This window comes from Vicia villosa, unplaced genomic scaffold (genome assembly GCF_029867415.1).
Source record: "Vicia villosa cultivar HV-30 ecotype Madison, WI unplaced genomic scaffold, Vvil1.0 ctg.000236F_1_1_3, whole genome shotgun sequence".
NCBI lineage: Eukaryota > Viridiplantae > Streptophyta > Magnoliopsida > Fabales > Fabaceae > Vicia > Vicia villosa.
The window spans coordinates 276730-298588 of record NW_026705091.1 but is presented as its reverse complement, the minus strand read 5'-3'; the positions used below and the strand labels follow the sequence as shown (position 1 = coordinate 298588).

The 21859-nt window shown below is 32.3% G+C and overlaps 1 protein-coding gene across 2 annotated transcripts; it reads left to right on the top strand.

Moving 5' to 3' along the window:
* Positions 1 to 9705: 9705 nt before the first annotated feature.
* Positions 9706 to 18859, top strand: LOC131625796 (uncharacterized). Of its 2 annotated transcripts, XM_058896628.1 has the most exons (5): positions 9706 to 10142; positions 10247 to 10478; positions 10515 to 10739; positions 14877 to 14998; positions 18106 to 18859. In XM_058896628.1, exons 1-5 carry the CDS (start codon positions 10029 to 10031, stop codon positions 18553 to 18555), a joined length of 1143 nt encoding a protein of 380 aa, XP_058752611.1. In that variant the 5' UTR covers positions 9706 to 10028; the 3' UTR covers positions 18556 to 18859. The 2 variants fall into 2 exon arrangements, with proteins under 2 accessions (XP_058752611.1, XP_058752610.1); XM_058896627.1 differs by having other exon boundaries at positions 9707 to 10142; positions 10247 to 10739.
* Positions 18860 to 21859: the final 3000 nt, after the last annotated feature.

The window sequence follows — 21859 nt, the reverse complement described above, 5'->3', positions numbered from 1 at the left end:
TTTCGAACAACTTCGATGTCGACCACGTTACTCCATCTCCGACGGGTTTGTTAAGAACGAACATCATTCTCCTTCTCCAACCTGTTTATATTCCTATTAACATGAGAAAGTTAGGTATGTGGTATTTTCACTAAAGAATCAACCTTTCTGAGTTTTTTTTATTGATTGCTTTTTCTTTTTACAGGCAGATAAAGAGGAAATTGAAGAACTCAAGCCTCTTGCTCAATGGAAGAGAAACAAAGGTGGATTCATAGCTACCATGGTTATTTTTGGTTGGTTCTGTATTTTTGTTGTTGTTGTTTATGTTGATTTTGTTGGTTTTAGATTTTTTCTGAATTTCAATTTTAGGGTTTTGATTTTTCTAATATTTCTCTGTTTTGTCTTCAACACTGTTACTTTTTTCTTGCAGAGATTTAATTTTTCCTCATTCAACATCAAACTTAAGGTATGTTCTTCCTCAAGATTTTCATAAGTAAGTTTAAAGTCTCAACTTTTATTTTTGATGAATTTTTTGAACCTTACCATTATACTTGATGAATTCACTGGGTTCTTCCTCAAGATTTTCATAAGTAAGTTTAAGCAATCAACAATTGATTTTCATTGTTTTGATTTGTTAATCTTTTGTTCAAACCCTTTTAACTAGGGTAAAGGAAAAATGATAACTTCTTGTAGATTACATAATCACCATTCGTTCTTAAGGTTTGATAATGATATATGAATAATGTTACAGACAGTTACAGTTCCTTGAAATGCATAAGCACAAGGATTGAGTAAGTATAGTTTTATGTTGTTTTATAATTCCTTCTCTTTGTTTTATTGCATGTCTTTTTGAGATTTTTGAGTAATCACTAACTTCCCCAAAATTCAATATTGGTTGGATATATGTCTAAGACACTATTATTTTGAGATTGCGTGTCTTTTGAGTATTTTATTATGTGAATTCTATTAAGCTATAGCGCCACAATTTAACAACACTAGCATTATTTAGGATTTGCATCCATAAGATATTATTCATTTCAATTCTGATTGTATAGTGCTTTTTTGAAGAATGTCTGTTGAGAAATAGCCAAATAATCTTATGCTTGGTAACAGAGAGATTGTGGATGGGAAGGTAAAGCCTCAGATACTGTGTAAGACTTTTGTTTTTGGAATTTCTCTTGCATTTCTTGACCACTAATGGCTTTTGCATATTACAGGTAGAATGTCCTATTATGTTGTTATTTGCTAATATGTTGTATCTTCTCACTTTCTAGGTAATGAAATTTGAGTGGAAGAAGTTGTATGATTCTGTTTCATCCATACTACCTGCTCTCAAATGATCATGATTTTTGTTGCAGTAAGGAGCACAATATATTCTACAAAAAAATCAGAAGAACACTTTAGGTGAGCCTTTTTTCATCCATATTTTTTCATCAAAACAACATGTTGCTTTTAGTTTAATAGTTTCAACAAATGGCAGAGGATGACACAAGTGATAGCTGGTGTTTTGCTCAGGTCAGGTTCTGTGATTGGAATGTGAATTCGACTATGTGACACTAATTATTTTACTCCTAATTTGTTGTCCATGTTGCAAGATATCAACAATCAAGTTGCTGGCTATATGAGAGATGGAAGTAGAATGATCAAGCAGATACAACTTAGCAGATCAAATATTATTAACGTATTCGGATCCGTAAGTCAGTTTATTCTTTAGTAGTCTCTAAACACTAAGTCGAGTATTAATTTATCGCTCATTGACACTTACTAGCATATGTCTCAAAGTTTCAAAGATTAGAGATAGCTCTAAATATTAGAGATATCTCTCAGTGACACTTACAAATACTTTGTTCTCGCAACTTCTATTAACTAATAAATGTTTTCCAATTTTAAGTTTTTTTACTTTAAAATGTAAAAGAAGAATTCCTGCATAACATTTTACTTACTGAAGAATTTAGGTATGCATGCCCTTTCTGTTCAAAGTCAGTCTGTGATATGTCGAAGGTTTGGGAGAAATTGGACATGGTGATTCCTGCTACGCCAATGCCCAAGTCTTATCAGAATAAAATGATTGGTCGGAGTTCAATCTGCGACGAGCATATGACGTTCGAGTTAACAAGCTGCAACTAATAGGTGAAAAAACTGAAACATAAGCCTTTCTTAGGTGTATATACAAAGGATAATCCACTATTCTGAATTGTTTACTATGTACTATATTATAGACAGTTGATTAGAATGAAATTAATCAGTTGCGACAAAGATTACATATTTCTTCCTGTTTTCAAAGTGTGCAATTAGTATAATCTGTTTATAGGCACAAACCAAACAATTCAATTCTGTGTTTTATTTTTTGTTTTAACTGTTTTCTTCGACGTTTACCATGTACTTGAATTTATACTCTAATGTGTCTCCACTTAGTGTAAGGTTTGGTTCTTACAGAATAGGATGATTTTGAAAATGTTTTTGCTATATTTGGCAGTTCTGAGAAGAAAATAGTATTAGGTTATGAATTGGGAATCAAGTTTATGATTAGGCAATTAAATAGGTAGTCTACCAACTATTGGAAAAACCATCATTTTATTGATCAATTATCTGTTTTAAGTTGAGTAATTTGGTAATTGACCAGTAGTGGTATACTGTCAGTGTGTATAAGTTTGTAGTGTCATTTAAAATTGTATGTACTTTTAGTTCTAATAATGAAAAACAACTCTTCCATAGAAAACTGTGATATTATACGACCCTGGCAAGGTTTTATCCATGTGCTAATCTTTGTACCACTATTACTGATGTAGTTAAAACTCATAACCTAGAAATTTTCAAATAAAATGAATTTTCTAAGTAACTTGACTTCCTGAACTGAAATATTTTTACATATTTAAATGTGATAGTTTTAAAAAAGTGACGGATATAGTCAAGTTCTTTAATTGGAATTACGCTTTATGTAATAATGTATTGAATAAATAAGCAAATTTTATTGAACAAAAATGCATGTTTTGTATCTTATATGAAATCAGTAGTTTTACATATGCAATAACTTTTTTTTATGAGGTGCAGAAAGTGAACCTACTAAAGGTGTCCTTAATTGCAGCTTCAAATACTTATAGTTAGCATATGCAATTTGCTAAGTAGTTCAAAGTTGTCTTTTAATATAATTATTTAATATAATTAAATATAAATATATATATATATATATATATATATATATATATATAAATATTGCTTATTTTACAAATAAGTAAATTATTTTAAATTTTGTATTTATTTATAAAACATAGCATCAGTTCAAAAAAAAAATTTCTATGATTATTTAATCATAGATATATTTTATATCACTTTTATATGATTATTTAATACAGTAAAATTTATATAATTATTATTTATTTATAATAAAATTATTCATTTCAAATTTATAATTGTCTGAAAAAATTTCAATCTCACTCATTTAAATTTAGTAAATTTCAACCTCACTCTTTCAAATTTAGTTAAACTTTTAATTTCACGGGTCACTAGCATCAAAGTTTTTTTAAGTGATCAAGCCTAATTAAAGGAAAGATGTGAACAAATTTATCTGTGCGGTTGTATGAGTTACCATCACCATAATACATATTTTTTTAAGCAATCAAGCTTTATCAAATTATCTAAGTTATAAATGAAGGCACCCGTGCGAACGCACGGGTCTTCTACTAGTATTAGGTATAAAATCAAATGATAGTAAGTTCTTCAAAATATTCCAAAGGCACTAGCAAAAGCACGACAACAAGCAGCAAACGAGGACCATCCTTCATCTTCCTCAAACATCCTCAATGATATTTGTGAAGACTAGAATATGATGATAAAAATGAGTCGGAATACAAATTAAAAGAATCAGCACCTCATCAAGAAGATATAAAAATCCAACCTCATATCTCCAATTGTGTCCGACGAGGATGATGATGAAGAGGCGTACTAATATCTTGCTTCTTGTTCTTATTCTGTCACTTTTATGTGTTCTTTCCATTTTCCTTGCAATTTCCATCTTGAACTCCAATTTTCTTGGAACTAAATAAAAAAATTCTTTCCCTTCTTAAATGCTTATGTGATCTATGTGCTTGCATCTTTAAATTTTTGTCTTGCATCTTTATACGCCTTTTTGATTATGACAAAGAAGGAGAAGTATACTCTGAGGGGGAGCAAAATATACTCTCTCTACTCATGTGAGGGGGAATTTAAACATTCCAAATTTATCTACCTGTCTGTTCTTTTACCACATTCCTGAGAGACGCATTGTCATCATAAAAACGGGGGAAAATGTGGAACTATGTGCTTGCAGAATTAATTAGGAAGTGATAAAAGCTAAGCAAGTTATGCATAGATTTGTCAAATTCATGGTTTTTATGATGAAAATTCATGAATATGACTTTGATGACAACTCATGACTTTTATGACAACAACACATAAGGACAGGAAAGTGCTAAAACTAATTCAAGTGCTCAAAGATGCACAATATAGTTGATCAAGTTTTTCCTTAGAATAAGCTGATGAGTTAAGGTTTGATGATCATCATGATATCATCTGATGATGGTGTCCTACTTGAATATATCTTAAGCCTCATCTCCAAGAAGAATCAAATGAAGTTCTTATGTGATTGGTGTATCCGAAAAAAGCCATGAAGCTTTAGAATGTGAAAGAGAGGAAATGTGAAAGCTCAAATAATCGTGTTTAAGGGATCGGTGCTTTGAACATAAAGGTGGTTTTGTAAAATAGTATGGCTAAATCACAACCTCACTAAAATGCTTTTTGAATCCTCTATTTTTCAAAGTAAAACACCTACATTATTTTGGAGCCTAGCTAGATGAATTAGAAATTGTCAGATTGATTTGGGCAATTTTGAAAGTAAAAAACTTACACTATTTTTCAAAGTTAATGAAGTTGAGATACTTCATTAACTTGGAGAGGATTAATTAGTACAATTGGTGGGGCCTCTTGTTTGGTTTACCTCTACTCCAAGTTAGACGAGGTTTGTCTATAGAAGAATAGACGGATGACAACAAGCAACACATTATTTATGTTATTATATTTGCACTTTTGCCCCTTTATTGCTACTAACATTTCATAATTGGGCTTCGCCGTTACTAATATTTCATTTGTATCATTTTTAGGCATGAATCCCCCAACAATTCCACGCCTCTCCGACTGAGCATATATGAATGACTACTTTAAGGCTTATCCACGTGCTTGCTACTTCATCTCTCTCAAAGGTAGTCGGGGTGATCGAGCCGTTTATAGTTTACCTTGACCGAATCGTGATAGATGATATAAACTTCACAATGTACGATGATCACCGTGAGACACACCCATTCAATGAGATATCCTTCTATTCTATATTATTGGCTTGTGTGTCACGACTGATGTATCGACATCTACCTAAGCGAGTCATTCATAGTTCAGGTATTTGTAGATTATTTCTAGAGCCCCCACCGTTATTGTTCCTCCCACAATCCGCTACAGAGCTGTTGATGAGATATTTGCGGATTACCTTAATCATGAAGTCCTAGAAGATGTACTCAGTGTGCCAACTCTTCAGACATGGAGTAATGCATTCGGCTACATCCAATTATTTTCAAAATGTCACATCTTTATGTAGCACCAGATGCAAAAGGAGATCCACGTAGGCCAACTCATCAGGAGATATTGCAAGAAGAAGCAAACTAGGGCATATCATATTGTTGATGTTTTACCTACATGTCACCGTATTGTGTATTGGACGAGCGAGTATAGAAATATGAGAGTTTTTGGAAGGCAATTATAGGAGGCTATTGTAGAGGCCATGATAGCCGAGGCACGAAATGTCTTGCATTACATGAGACAGAGAATGAATCAGGGGGATCCAATATACCCAAAAGTTGACTTTTTCTTTGATTTTGATCATTTTGTATTTTGTGAGTAATGTATGGTTTATATTTTGACTAAATATATGATATTTTGATTGAATTACATTTGTGTATGGTTTGATTGAATTATATATTGTATTTTGTATGGTTTTATTACATAAGTTCATGGTATTTTGATTTTATGTCAAATTTATAACAAAAAATAATGTTTAGGAGGGAAATTTATTGTCCTAAATATTAATACAAAAGTTAACTTCCATAATATCCACCGCGTTGTGAAATAAACACACTATTATAAGTTCAACATGTGTCATATGTTTTAGTTCGGAATTTAACCTACAAACTCACATTTCATAAATACGGAGTTCAACTTCTGTATTAAATTTTGAAAAAATGGAGGTAGATCACAATTACAAACGACAAAATTTTAGTGTGTATACTATAGGGGTATACGGATGTTAACTTTCGTATATTTCCAAGGATATTTTCATATTTTATAAGAGTAACTAGTCAGAGACCCGTGCGGTCGCGCCGAGTGCATTATTTGCGGTGTCATATTTTTTTGATACAAAAAATGTGAAGTAAATTTTTTTGACCAAATTGCATATATAAAATAGAAATTAACCATTTAAAAAAAAAAGTTTTACTAAAGATATTAGTAGTATGAAATTTAGGTTCTAAGTCAAAATAATGATCCAGAAAAAAGATTTATGATAGTCAAGAACACAATCACAAAATAGGACAAAGTATTGAGGACGGGTAAATCTTATCAAGCTTAACAACTATTTCAAAGTCAATTTCACCATGCTTTGCAATTCCAACAACGTGAATTTTGAGGACGAGTCATTTAATTATAATATTGTGTAAATAACTAAAAAAAATGTAGCAATTTAGAATCTTTAAATAATAATCATGAAATAAAAAAGTAACAACACAATAATTATAGACAAAGAAGAAAAATATAATTATGAGATGGAGAAAAAATTAATATTTAATAATAAAATTTTTGTCTCTTAAATTAAAATAATGATTGATTAAATTAAAATAAATATTGTCTTGATAGTGGCCCGTGAGAAAAATACATTTTTAATATTATTAAAATTAAAAAATATATTATACTATCATGCAATTGATATGGTATAAAATCATTTAAATACAAATAAGTATGAAATGAATTACTTAATTATTAAATAATAATACAAAGAAAAAATTGATCCATGAGACAAAAAGAGAATAAATTTTTTTTTAACATTTGAAAAAATAAATAAAATATGTATTTTGATAGTGACCCGTAAAATACAGCCAAGTAACATGTAAATTTATTTAATATTGTATAAAATATATTTAGAAACATATAAATTTAAAATGAATGACTTAATTATAAATAAGTAACAATCATAAAAATTCAACTATATTAACAAATGTACAATTTTAGATATAACAACAAAATTTGTAATGATTTACTTATATTAAATATTCATAGACGAAAGAGAAAAATATAATTATGAGATGGAGAAAAAAATTAATATTTAACAATAAAAATTTTGTCTCTTAAATTTAAATAATTATTGATTAAATTAAAATAAATATTGTCTTGATAGTGGCCCGTGAGATAATTACATTTTTAATGTTATTAAAATTAAAAAATACATTATACTATCATGCAATTGATATGGTATAAAATTATTTAAATATAAATAAATATGAAATGAATTACTTAATTATTAAATAATAATAATACAAAAAAAAATTGATCCATGGGACGGAAAGAGAATAAAAAGTTTTTCAACATTTAAAAAAATAAATAAAATATGTATTTTAATAGTGACCCGTAAAATACAGCCTAATAACATGTACAAAATTTTAATATTATATAAAATATATTTAGAAACATGTAAAGTTAAAATGAATGACTTAATTATAAATAAATAATAATTATAAAAATTTAATTATATTAAATAATCATATAAAAAAAACATGTGAGTTGAAAAAAAATGAAATTTAACCAATACAAATGTAAATTATGTATTGAAGAGAAAGAGTAGAGAGAGGGGTAGTATATTATGTTGTAGAAATTGTGTTGACCAATAAAAGTGGAACACTTAGTGCAAAAAAAAAAAAAAAAAAAGATGAAAAAGTGAAGGTTAATTTTGTTAGACTATGTACAATGGGGGTGTTGAAAAACATATTCAATAGTTGAATTCTTACAATGAGGGTGTTGAGTAGGGTGTTTAAAGTGAGGTGTATTAATTGGTGTTGAAAGTTTTCAACATGTTGAATGTGGAAAGAGTGGGGTCCAGGGGTGGATGCATGTTAATGGCATTGGGGGCTTAAGCCCCCACAAGAACAATTTTTTTTAATGCCATTAACATATATATTATTTAGAGCCCCCATAAAATTTAAGTAGTCACATCACATTAATTTACACTTAGCTACACATCTTAATTTTATCTTTTAACTTTAACTATTTTAAATTCTTATTATAAATTCTTCCACTCTTTATAAAAATAGTTTGTCTTTAATTTGATATTTTATTTAAAAAGTGTTAGATGTGTAGTTAGTTTTGTTAGAAGATAAAAAAAATTTCGCCCATAAATTTTAAAAAGAATAAAATATGCACTTATATACGAAGGATAAGCAATTGAACGGTTATATAATTTTATATATAATAAAGTATCATTTTCGAGAACTCATGGGAGGTATAGTAGGCTTCAAAACTCAAGAATATATTTATAGTGTCATATTTGATAGTATTAATAGTAAAAAATCATTAAAAAATTTTAGAACAAAGAAATTCATAAGAAATAAATATAATTTATATAAATTTTTATATAATTTGAATTTACATGTTATTATAATTATTTTAAAATTTGTAATATTTTCTTTAGTCAAAATACTTGCACTTTTTTTTTGCCCCCACCAACAAAAATTTCTGGATCCGCCATTGGTGGGGTCCACAAAATACTTTGTAAAATTTTATTGGTTGTTTTGAATGTTTAAATTTTTTAGTGTGTTGTGAATGGTGGTGGAATAGGATGTTGAATTTTATTAGACAAAATCATTGTAGTGAGTATAAATTGAATGTGTGTTGAATTATTAGGTGGAAGAAAGAGAAGATGATGTGTAGTATAAAAAATGAAAAAGAAGAGTGTTGAATAATAAAACCATTGTACATAGCCTTAGTTACCACTAAATAGGGGGAAATAGGCTAGACTAGACTAGGTTTTAGAAGGCCTGGGTCCGGATTACGATAAACTTAAAAGGCCTAAGTCTAGCCTATGGCCTATCATAGGCTTAGTTTTTTAGCCTAGCCTTTTTAAAAGTCTGGCCTGGCCTGAAAGCATGTTTAAAAGCCTGTATCTCATTAAATTTTTCAATTAATCCATATTACTTAAAAAGCCTTATAGATCGACCTATATATGCACATATAAGACGATCTATTTAGCCTTTGTTCTCATATATATGCATACATAGGCTAACCTATTTAGCGTTTTTTTCTAATATATATTCATACATGGGTCGAGCTATTTAGCATATCTCTAATATATATGAAAATATAGGCTGACCTATAATGCTTCATAGGCTTTTTTAATAGCCTAAGCCTAGTCTATTTATTAAAATAGGCTTTTAAAAATGTATAAGTCTGACATCTTTATTAAATAGGCTTAATCTGACCTGACCTTAAGTAGGCTATAGGCCCCTTAGGCCGGCTTGGACTATTCTCACCCCAACCACTAAGGTAGAATAGCAGAATCGTAGACTAGTCACCACTAAGGGTGTGAATAGCAACCCGAATCCTAAAAACAAGGCCCATTTCACACAAACCCGGCCCAGATTGCTCTCGTTTACCAGTTCTTCGTTTTCGTTTCACGAGAAAGAAACAGTGTATCTCTCTGGAAGCAGACCCGCGTCAAGTCTTCTTCATTTTCTCCTTCTCCTAATCAATCCCAATTCAGAAACTTTTCATCACAATCCAAATTTCCCCAAAAAAAATTCCACAAATTTCCCAATTTTCAATCCCAACAACTCCTTCTTCCCCACCGTCACAACCTCACACCTTCAAAATCTGTTTTTTCAACCTTCAATCCATTTTCTCACCAAAGGGTTTCTCTTGATTTCACTTTCTCTATGTGAATTTTTCTCAATCAAATTCAAAGGTGTGAACTTTAACGTGTTGATCAAATGGGAAAACACACGTTACTGAAACTTTTATTGTTTTCTCTAATCCTATTTCATTGTGTTGATGCTTCTTTTGTTAAGAGCTTTAGAAAGTTGATTGATTCAACACCAATAAAGGTGAGTTTTTTTTTGTTTTTTTTAAAGGTTTCCTTTTTTTGAATTTCTTCAATTGTTGTTGTTATTATTTTGCTTACAATGGTTGAATGAAGTTATGGTTTTAGGATTCTCCAGATCCAAACAAAACAGTTGGTGAAGAGAAAAAGAAAGAAATTGAATCAAATGTTTCATCAGTTCCACCGCCACAATTGTTACCTAAAGTTGAGAATGTGAATAACAGTGATGTAAATCAAAAGGAGAATAATAGTACTACTAACACACCTCCTCCTATTTCTGTTAATGCTACTACACCTCCTGTTCCTGTCCCTGTTCCTGTTACTGCTATTACACCACCACCTCCTCCTGTTCCTGTTACTGCTACTACACCACCACCTCCTCCTGTTCCTGTAACTGCACCTCCTCCTCATGTTCCTGCAACTGCACCACCTCCTGTACCCAAAAAAGCTGAAGATGGAGTTGATGGGGGGAAGATTCAGGAAGAAAAGAAGGGTAAAGAGGAGGAGATTAAATTTTCGCATTCTACAACGAATGACACTTGTGAAGGGCTAAATACTTGCACAGATGATGGGGTCATGGCTGCTTGCATTTCTAATAAGGGTATTCTACTTTGCTTTAATCAATGGTTTGTTTATTTATAGTATAATTTTTTTGTTAAATTTTAGTTAGTTAGTGATTATGTTAGTTTCTAGGGTTTGAATCCGCACCTTCAAGCTTAAAAACCCTTATGGTGTCATTTAGCTCATCAACCAAGCTACCTATTTGGTAGTTAATTTTTTCTTATTAGTCTTTGATAGAACATTATGGCGAAAGTTGATCCATGTAGTCGACCCCACTTAGTGGGATAAGGCTTAGTTGCTGTTGTTGAATTTTAATGAAGTTATGTTGGGAAAGTTAAATCTCTAATGGAAACTTGAAGTTAAAGTTAGTATAAAATACTTAGCTCAATGGTTTGGTTAGATTTTTTCAGCTTTAGTTTATCATAGTTTTATACCGTGTTAGTGTATAATAAAACATCTTATAGTATCTTTATATTATGTTAAGAGTATCTTAGTTCATTATATCACTAGATCGGTTTCTTATGATGCATAGATACAGGTACAGCTAGTATGTTGTTAATCCAGATATCGTCGCATAGAGCTGACCCCCTAAAATGCTACAACAGGATAGCTGCTAGTGTAAAGACTATCAATCAATTAGCGTACAGGGTAAACATATGTACTCAAAAATAGAAAAAAAATTCACACAATTAAAGAGGCTGTCATACTTGAGAACGTATCAAAAGCAAACAAATGTACTTGAGAACATCCAAACATAAAATTCAACAAAATCTGGTCTAGGTTTCATAAATGTGGATCCTGTCATGCGATAACTTGTAGTAGATGAATATATATTCTAAGTGGAATTACTGATGTAGAAACCATTGAGAAATTGCTTCTCTGACAAATGTTTGCTTTGTTCAAGAAGATAATGTTAAACTCCTTAAATTTTGGAGGGGCTGTAATTCTCGTGAATAATCTTTTGCCAATCAGCAGTGCCAAGACAGTTGAGTGTTCCGATTTAGATGAAACAGTTGCAAGTAAATTAAGCTTGGTTAAAAAGTGAATGTTGGCCTATGAAGCATGGGTACTTCTAAAATGGTGAAGTACCCGTACTGGGTACACGTAACATACATGTGGTACTTAATTTTTTCTTATTATTCAGTTTTTAGTGAAATTTGAGATTTCCCTATATTAATATAATAATATATTATGTATTTTAGTTTTTTTGTTATGGTAACTACAATTTTTGAATTTTTATTATGATGTTTTGTTTTGAATTGAACAATTGAGTTCTCTAGCAATACATTATATAGATACCGGCATTAAGCTACTTACCATATGGCAATACTGTTGTTTGAAAGATAGCTCCTTATGGAATTATTTATCATTATTATTATGATTGTAGAATTTCTTCTGTTTCAAGGTCTTTCCATCTTGGTAGAAGTGAAGAAACCAACTTTATGAGGCAATGTGTAATATTTGCTAGACTATGGTGCATTTCGGTGGAGTGAACCCTGTCATTTTTAAGTATTTCTCTTTAGTTAAACAGTAATTTTGGACAAAATTAGGAATTTGATTTCTTTATGGTATGGAGCACCTGGTGTTTTTGGAGTATCTTTTGTCCTCCTTTGCTTTGCATTTTCCTCCTGTTTGTGCGGATAAATATCCTTGGTTGTATTGTTCAAGGTTGTCAAGATCGAGATCTTACATAAGATCGGGAGAGAATAGCAAGATTATAAAATATAAAATCGTAGCTAAGATTGGAAGATCCTATCCAATTATTTTGTAAGGTCGAGAGGGGGTAACAAGATCATATAACATAAGATCGCAAAAAAACCGTAAGATCGTACTAAAATGAAAAAAATAATAGTATATATTTAAAGTATTTTCACATAATATATGTTAATAGGCAACTGTATTAGTGAGAAATTGACTCTTTTTCATATTCTTTAGACATGTATGATTGAGTTTTTATACTTTATTACTACCACATAGAACATTTGTTAGATATTAAGGACATAGTTGGTCAATTACTAGGATTATCATAAGTCAATTAGTTAAAACAATCCTATGCGTGAGATGTTTATTCTCTAAACCCTAGGTCTGAAACTGCATCATTTCAAAAGGTACGCATTCATCCCCGCCGAGCCGTAATTGTTGTGCCTACATCTTTTCATCATTCTCACCTTTTAATGGTGGTGGCCGGAAAACAGCCGATCATGGCTGAAACTGGCTAAGATCGCACCAAATCAATGATTTTACGATTTTTTTTTCACAATTTGGCTACAACATACAATTTTTCTTAAGATCGGGATCGTTGGGGGTGAGTGAGATTGTAAAATCTTAAAATTTTAAGATCTAGATCAAGATCTTGACAATCATGGCATTGTCCTTCTCTGTATTGATAAACATCTGAGTCAAGCAGCTGTTTGTAGACAAATTAGGCATTTAATTTCTATATGGTTTAATATATTTTTTGGTAACTGATCTGGTAGTTTATATACATTGATGCCTTCTGATCCCCTTCTTACTTTTTGTTTGCTTCTATTTTTGAGCTATTTTGTTATCCTTGTTTCCCTTTGTATATTTTTCTCTATGTATCTTTTATAAAATAAAATGGCTCATTGCTCTAAACAAGAAATGTTCATTTTTTTTTTTAATCGGCATAGTTCAGGATTGTGGGTTCTAGAAATTGAGCGTGAGAAAGTGCAAGAATCTAAGAGATAGTGGGAGAAAAGTGTTCTCTAAGAGATTTCTGAGTGATCTTTAATTGTACGTTTATAGTCAAGAGATGTTGCTATGTAATTTAAAATTAACTAAAAACTGTAGTAACGGCTTAACAGAAAAGTAACTGACATGCTCAGTTACCCTAGTAGTGGTGTTATGAATCTACTCCTTCCATTTCGAAACTTTGCACATCAATTTAGAAATCACTTAATTGATATGTATTGTACCATATTAAAGTAGTAGTTTTACTGAAGTGCATAGAAACAAGTGCAGTCCCTGTAGGCTGTAACAAATGAAAACAAGTAAACAACCCTTGTAACTAAATGTAACTAACTGATGGACTAGTGTCAGTTACTGTAGCTAACTAACTGACAGGTTTAGTTAGTTATACTCTTACAACCTCACAAGACACATATATTAGCTTGAACACTAATTGTAACTTTCATAGATTCAGATTTACTCATAGTTCCTTAGATTCGTAGTTTCTATTTTTATTTTTTGTTTTTGATAAATCGAACTCTGATACCATAGGTAGAAACCCAGAATCTAAGGTGTTGTGAGTAAACCTTAAGAGAATCTATTGAATAATAAATCTGAATTTTCTTGTATTTTTATATTATGAAAGTTATTACAATCAGTATTCAAACTATTTATATGAGCTGTTAAAAAAAGCTACTTATATGAGGCAAGGAGAGTATAACTAATTGACACCTGTCAGTTAATTACTGGAATTGTTTTCAAGTGTTACAACTTACAGGAACTAGACTAGTTCCTATGAGCTTGAGAAGAACCATGGTTTTAATGTACTAATAGTAATGTATCCTTATTCCCATCATCAACCAAGTTACAAATTTTAACCTTGGGGTGTAGTTGGAAGAAGAAGGTCAATCATATTTTGGGTTTGTGAAACATCCAGAGTTTTGAAACAACTGAGATGCCTATTAAACTACCAAAACTTAGGAATGGAGGGAATATTTGTCTTGTTTTTAAAAAATAAAATAATTACTTATGCGATGAACACCAAACTTCTATATGGGTTAGCTTGTAGTGCATCTACTGATCCGATCAGTTTGATGATCCAGCTTGCTTTTTGAACTAGCACTGTTATGTGCGTTGGATTAATCCTCATGTGAAAAAGCAAAGCATGCAATTCTGCTTATTGACAAGAGATTCCTTCTGTCCCTGTGTTATTATTAGTGTACTAGTAGCTTTAGCATATTGTAGCTAAAATTTAGTCGTGAAAACCATTTAATTAAACTTAAGTATGAAATAAGTTAATGTGTTTATATTTCAATGTGGAACTAATTGTTGGCATACTCCCTGCAAAATGGAAGGGGTGCTGGAAAAACCTCCTAATTGATACTAACAAAAACATTGGGTCAATTATTCAGTTCTGTTGTATTACTTTTTTCAACAAAGTCAACAATATGAACTCATTTGCATTTATATTCCTTGTAAAAATGGCCAGATTCCAGAAACTTAGTTGTTCTTCTTCGAAATAGAGGGGAAGGCTCCATCAAAGTGAAGCTTCGCAGTGATTATGAAAGTAACCTTGGAGATGTAGAAGTGGACAAAAATAAAACAGAAAAGGTATTAGCCATTTTATCTTAAGCTGGCTTTGTTTCCTTTACTTGATAATCATATTCTTGGGTCGATGTGCCATTTTTTCTTCACACCCCTCACACTTCAAAGTCAGAAGTCTGAGATTCACTAGTGTCTCAGATAATTGTTTATTTCGTGAGACAGTTACAGACAAAATAGTGTCAGCATTAATTTGATTAAACAAAACGCCATCTCTTAAAATTGTCTGCAAAAATCAAGGTTTAAATGAGCAATATACAGTCCTTGAACAATTTCTTCATTTCTAGGATTACCTGAGGTAGAAATTTCCGAATCTTAAAATTCATCTTTTCGTGGACTGAAAGAAGTGTAACAAAGTGATAGATTCTGAATAGTAATGATTGATAAGGGGAGAATAATACACAGTGATACAATACTTTTATTGCAATTATACTGGAATTAACTTCCTGCAGGAGCAGTTATAAACTGCAACAGCAGTTATAGACTACAGAATTAACTGTATAATTAAGTACAACCACTAGGATTAGAGAGCCTAGTCTCTCCCAAACCAAACCAGCCAATAACAAACTGAATGAGAGTTTCTCATTCTTTATTCTACTTAAATACATTACACTTAATTATATAATTTGGGCCTAATTTTACTGGGCCTTGGGCCTACGCCTAACATTTACAACTAGTTTTCTTGGAGGTGAATCCAAATATATATACATGGATAATTGGAGGATATGGAGTGTTGGTTCTGTTGTCGCTTCAATAATTGGGGCTGGTTCCTCGTTGTCATCTCCTTCCATAAATATGACATGAAATTGTTTATTTGCACACATGACCCGGAGCAAATTTTTCATCACAACGAAAACATACATTCTTAGCCATTTTTTCCTGCATTTCCGTGTCTGTAAGTCGGCAAAAGGCTCGCCCATGAGAAGTAGTTTTTGGTTTGGGGTTAAATGTCTTATTTGTAGTAGGAGCATCCACTGTTTTTATATTGGATACCTTGTTGTTGGAGTCCCAAGTAACAGTGCGGTTAGAAGGGTAACCTTTTGTGAAAGGCGTAGAATGGGTGTTGGAGGTAGTGCCTAGAAGGGTAACCTTTTGTGAAAGGCGTAGAATGGGTGTAGGAGGTAGTGCCTATGTCAAGGATGATATTCTTTTTTCATCAATTTTCTGGGAGAAATCCATCATCTCGGCCAAGATTGTTATCAGGTGTAATTCTAATTTTGCTTTCACACCATCATTTAACCCATTCAGAAAAATTTCCTTCAAGATAATCTAGTTGTGCACTTCTAAGTGGACCAACCAGCATACAATTCAAACCGGCCACGATACTCTTCCACCGAGCCCATTTGTTTTGAGAAGTTCATAGGGACTTTGAAGTATTGACGGTTGAAAGCGCTTAATCAAACCAGCCTTGAAATCGTCCCAAGATGGTGAGGGGGAACAAAATTCCCACCATTAATACCAAGTGAGTGCTTTTCCTTCCATGGCTATCATTGCAGCTTGTACCTTTTCCTCATCAGTGACACCCCTTAAATTAAAATAGCATTCTACACAATTAATCAACCCAAAAGGATTTTCACCCTCGAATTTGGGAATCATAAGTTTCCTCCATTTTTCATTATGAGTTGCTGAGATTCTGTCCAAATACAGATGTACCATAGCCTAGGCTGTCAATTCGGACGGTGAGACCGCGGACAGTTTCGAGTAGTTCGTAATTCGGCGCTTCTATTCATATTACCCGTTTCCATCAGATTGTGCATTTCCAACCATTTCGTCACACTCTAATACATTGGCATCTCCTTCAATATTATCCGTAAAAATTATGTTACATAATTATCTAATTTTGGGTTGGGCCTAACTCATTCCTACAAAACTGGTTGGTAAGGCTCCCACTTATAAACACAACATTGGTCATATCTCTAAGCAATGTGAGACAAAATCACCTCTTCAAACCCAACACAATGAAGGCAAGCCAAATGCCGGCGGACCACAATGAAGGCGACTAGGGGCAAACCACAATGAAGGCGAAAATTCCAACAATAATCATCCACCCTACCTTCTTAATTCCCTAGACTATTTCCAAAAGAATAAACTTTTCAGCATAACTTGAAATGGGTATCAAAGGTTGTGTTGAAGGAGGCATGGGTTCCATAATTATTGAGTGTTTGACACCTACATATTTATAGAATGAAACACACTCAAAATGATAAATGTATATCTTGATTTGGTAAATAATAAATGAGAGGTATTTATAGAGTAGTAATTTTCCTTATAAATGCTAATTTATAATGTGATAAATATATAATAATGCTGAGTTATTATTCACATGAATGGACTGCTGATTCTGTGCTGATCTACTTTAATAACTTCCAACAATGTTCAAACTCATAATGGTTCACACTCAGCGCCAAGGAGAGACCCAAATCCCAAACCTCCGACCTTCACTTGCATTCCATCCGAATGGGGCCATAACAAGTCCCCTTGTTGTCAGCTTTAAGCTATTCTAACTAGGTGTTGTTGCCTTTTTCTGCGGTATCTTATCCAATTTCTCTACTTCAACCCACGAGGCTCTATGACATTACCCGAGAAGGAATTGTACTTTCCTGGCAATAGCAGTGCACACTGAATGGCGACATCTCTGTAATGGTGATGCTTATTAAGGGACTTGTGTGGGGCCAAGGACATAAAATTTTCACCCGTCCTGATTAAAAATAAATAAAATAATATCATAATATATACTTTTATTACGAGTCAATATTATGGTTCGTGGATTGAACCATATGTATAAGTGGTTCACCCTCGAATCCACCCTTCCGGTTTTCATGATTTCTTATGTTTTTTCATCAGAATCATTATATGATTTCTATTTAGAGACTTCACATTATGTATGGCCTCTATTTTGACAAACAAAAACAGCTACTTTTTGTTTTCGTAGTCTTATTTGTATTTACTGTGAAAAGCATCATCTGGTCAAGCTTGTGTGCTCTGTTTTATTAGATGACTGGTTTAGTAAGTTTCATCATTCTTGACATACATTAATGACCAAAATCTCCTTTCTATAGTTTTGATTACATGTCATATTTGTGATTGGCTTACCGTTTTGGAATCTTGCTTTTCAGGTCACAATCAAACGAATTCATAGCGAAAATACCCAACTGACTTTGGATGCTGGAAAAGGGGATTGCGTGCTTCACACAGCTACTCCCATACCTGAGGAGAGTTATTTTCTGCACTTCCCTTCTTATGACAAGATTTTAACGCCAATAAACGGCGCATATTTTCTCATATTCTCAGTATTAGTCTTTGGAGGTATATGTGCTTGTTGCATGTTCAGGAAGAAACATCGCGACGAGATCCCATATCAAGAGCTCGAAATGGCGTTGCCCGAGTCTGCTGCAGCTACCAATATAGAATCTGCTGAAGGTTGGGATCAAGTTTGGGATGATGATTGGGACGACAATGTAGCGGTGAAGTCGCCATCAGTACGCCATGCAGGAAGCATCTCGGCAAACGGCCTTACTGCTAGATCCTTAAACAAAGATGGATGGGAAGATAACTGGGATGATTAGTTTTAAAAAGGGAAAAAGAAATAAGGGAAAGGAATATAAACTTCAAAGGCTGGGAATGATATGATAGAAAATGCAAACATAGTTAGGGAGGGATGTGACAAATGTGGCTGTGCTAGGGCTTAAGTTAAAGTATATCCTAGCAAAGAGACAGCAGAAAAAGAAGAGAAAAGTATCATAGTTTCAGCACATTGGATTTTGAATCTTGAACATGTAATAGTGAATGCCCTGGCTCAAAATAGAGACAAAGGAAACTGTGTAAATGAAATATAGAAGCTAAAGTTTTGTTGTTGTTGGCTTTATCAAATCCATCTATATAGTTTTGCTGTTATACAAATTTAATTGCTTTTATTTTGATACATTTTGATTTTATTTTGATACATTTTGAGGATATTTTCTTTTAGTAGATATGATGGGAGTGACTTGTGAGATGTATTGAAATCCACTTTTTTTCATACTATGGAACTGTTTTTTGGTTGATGATATGAAAAAAGTATTGGATGGTATTAGTGTTACCTATGCAACATTAGTATTGACATTTTGATAATGAGGCATTTTGCATATGCTGAGTATTTTTTTTTTTTGGATTGTTTAGTTTGGTTCAGTTGGTTTTTTATATTTTCTTTTAGAGGAATGTTCTCTACACCTTTATGTATACATCTCACACCCTTGGAACCAAAACAGTCCTTCATGCGTCCTAAAATGTGGATTCCGACGCATTCAAAATTACACAAATTTTTGTTTTTTTATATCCATCTCATTTTGAACAAAGTATGGTTTGGAGATGCATCTCTCTACGTTATTTGGGTGTATTTTGGAAATGTATTTTTGAAATGTTCTCTATAAACATTTATGGTGTTTTTATTCGTTGGGTTGATTTAAATAACGACTTAATGATATTTTCGAAGATGCATCTTCAGAAATGTCAAGTGGGAAATTTGATAAAACACCACATTGCATGATCTTTTTTACATGTTCAAACAACACTTCATTCTAAAAATCCTTTAAAAAGTTTCTCTCATTCTCAATCAACTTTTCAACACCAAAACATCATTCTTGTATTTTATCACTTCAAAGGAAATCAAACAAGTTGGAATTGCCGGTAAAGTTCATTCATTGCATCCCTTATTTCTTCCATTAATATAGTTTTTGAGTTGAAAAATGAACGTTGAGTTCGAATATGCATCTTATGAATTGTCATGTTAGTTTGATTTTTAACACTGTTTTTCTGTTATTGGTGGTAATAAATATTGTGCATTCGAATATCTTTCTCAAAGCCATTGTGAGTGTGGATGTTAAACATATTTTCCACCGTGCTCACAATTGATTCAACATACAAAACAAACAAGTATAGACTTTCACTCTTGGAAATTATTGGTATTATTTTCATGGAGATGACTTTTTCAGTCGGTTTTGCATTGTAGGCATCCAAAAAAGAGAACAATGTTACAAGGCCTTTGGAAATTTGCAAGACTATGTTGAAGGACCAAGAAAACATGCCACAATAAATAATCACCAATAGCAACACCGCAGTGATGAATTTGGTTGCAACAATGTTTCCTACATCATCCATATTACTTTGTAAGTATCACATAACGAAAAATGTGAGAAGTCGAGTAAAACCTGTGGTTGGCACGGAACTAGTCATAGGTGAAAATGGAAAAATGGTAAAACCTGGTGTGGTTGTGGAAAATATAATGGATGCATGGAATGCTATAATAAATTCTTCCACGAAAGAATTATATGTCGAATTTGTACCATATTTCAGGAGTGTGTGTGCGATATATCCATATTTGCTGAAATATGTTGGGGGCACTATTTTGGATCAAGTTAAAGAGAAGATTATTTGTGCATGGACCGGTTAGGTTTGAAACTTTACTAATACAAAGTGACAACTCCACGAGACGGCCTCCTTCATACTTTGAACATGTTGACTCATATTTTCGAGATTCTCCGACTCCAAGGTCCCAAAAAAGTGTTTTCAAGGGTGCTCGTATTAGCAAACGATCTCCTACACCTCCGTTACCAAGAATCAAACATATTAAAGAGATGTCAGTTTTTATGCACAAATACATTAAGTAGGTTGTAAATGTTGAAGGTGACACAACTGTGGCTTTCGAGCTATTTTAGATTTGCTCGTTAAAGAAGAGGACGTCTACCAATTTGTCTACCGTCATCTTATGCAAGAGATGACGACACATAGAGAATCATACACAAAGCTATACGGGAACACCGAAAATTACAATGTAATTCTCAATGCTCTAGTTTATTGTCTTAGTGGTTCGACTCAGTTTGACAAATGGATACGCTTCCCGAAAACCCTAAACTTGGATAAGTATCTAGTGTAATCTCTCTAACTCTTATCCTTTTTAATTTCTGCTATTTATTTTTATTGTCTTTATGTCTGTTGCAATTTACTCTATCCTTAAGAAAGTACTAACACAATTTCAAGTGCAATTAAGAAAATTTAAAAAGTAATTGCGGATTTTAAATACCACAATTCACCTCATCTTGTGCTTGAAGTCAATTGTCCAACAATATTTTCAAGCTCGAGTCAGTTGATTATGAAACTATCATCCTCATTTGAAGTATTTTTTTGAACTATCCAATCGATTGGTGCCTAAAGCAAATCGATTAGAGGAAGCAAAATCGATTATATAATTGATTATGACTGTTTCTTAGTGATTGAAAATGACTCTCTTTCTAACCTTTCTAAAATGGGGAAAAATAATTGATTATTTAGGTCATCCAATCGAATGGAATAAGGAACCAATCGATTGGACCAATAATTTGCCCATGAAACATTTCCTTTTTTTAGTTTTGTCTTCTCCTATATAAAGGAAGCACATCTGCTCCTCATTTCACACCTGAATTCTAAACTTCACTTTATTTGAAATTTACCCTCCTCTTTCTATAAAACATTTTTTCTTTTCACCTAAGTTGCCTCAGTGCCTTTGAGTGAAAAACTACTTATGAGAAAAATTGTATTGGTGTTATCACTCTTAAGAGTGTGATATTCTTCAGAAATTGAGTTTGGTTCTTGAGATTAACTAGTCTTAAAATTTCTGTTTGATTCTATAACTTAGTTGGAAAAAGTTCTATGTGGTTATGGAGATTAGACAAGAAAATCTCTAATTAATTCATTAGCTAAGTCGGATAAAAGCTTTATATTTGATTGAGAATAAGCCATTGTAAAATCTCTAGATCTGCTTGTATCAAGGTTCGTGGGCATGACTTGTAAAAGCTGAAGTTTATAATCAAAATCTTAATAACAACTCTTGGGAACGAGAGTAGGTCAACGTTCAAC

What these genes read in the sequence shown, in the direction of transcription:
- LOC131625796 (XM_058896627.1), top strand. Translation starts at nt 10,029, where the DNA reads ATGGGAAAACACACGTTACTGAAACTTTTATTGTTTTCTCTAATCCTA. An exon ending in TGCTTGCATTTCTAATAAGG is followed by an intron (nt 10,740 to 14,876) that starts GTATTCTACTTT and finishes AAAAATGGCCAG; the next exon opens with ATTCCAGAAACTTAGTTGTT. An exon ending in ACAAAAATAAAACAGAAAAG is followed by an intron (nt 14,999 to 18,105) that starts GTATTAGCCATT and finishes CTTGCTTTTCAG; the next exon opens with GTCACAATCAAACGAATTCA.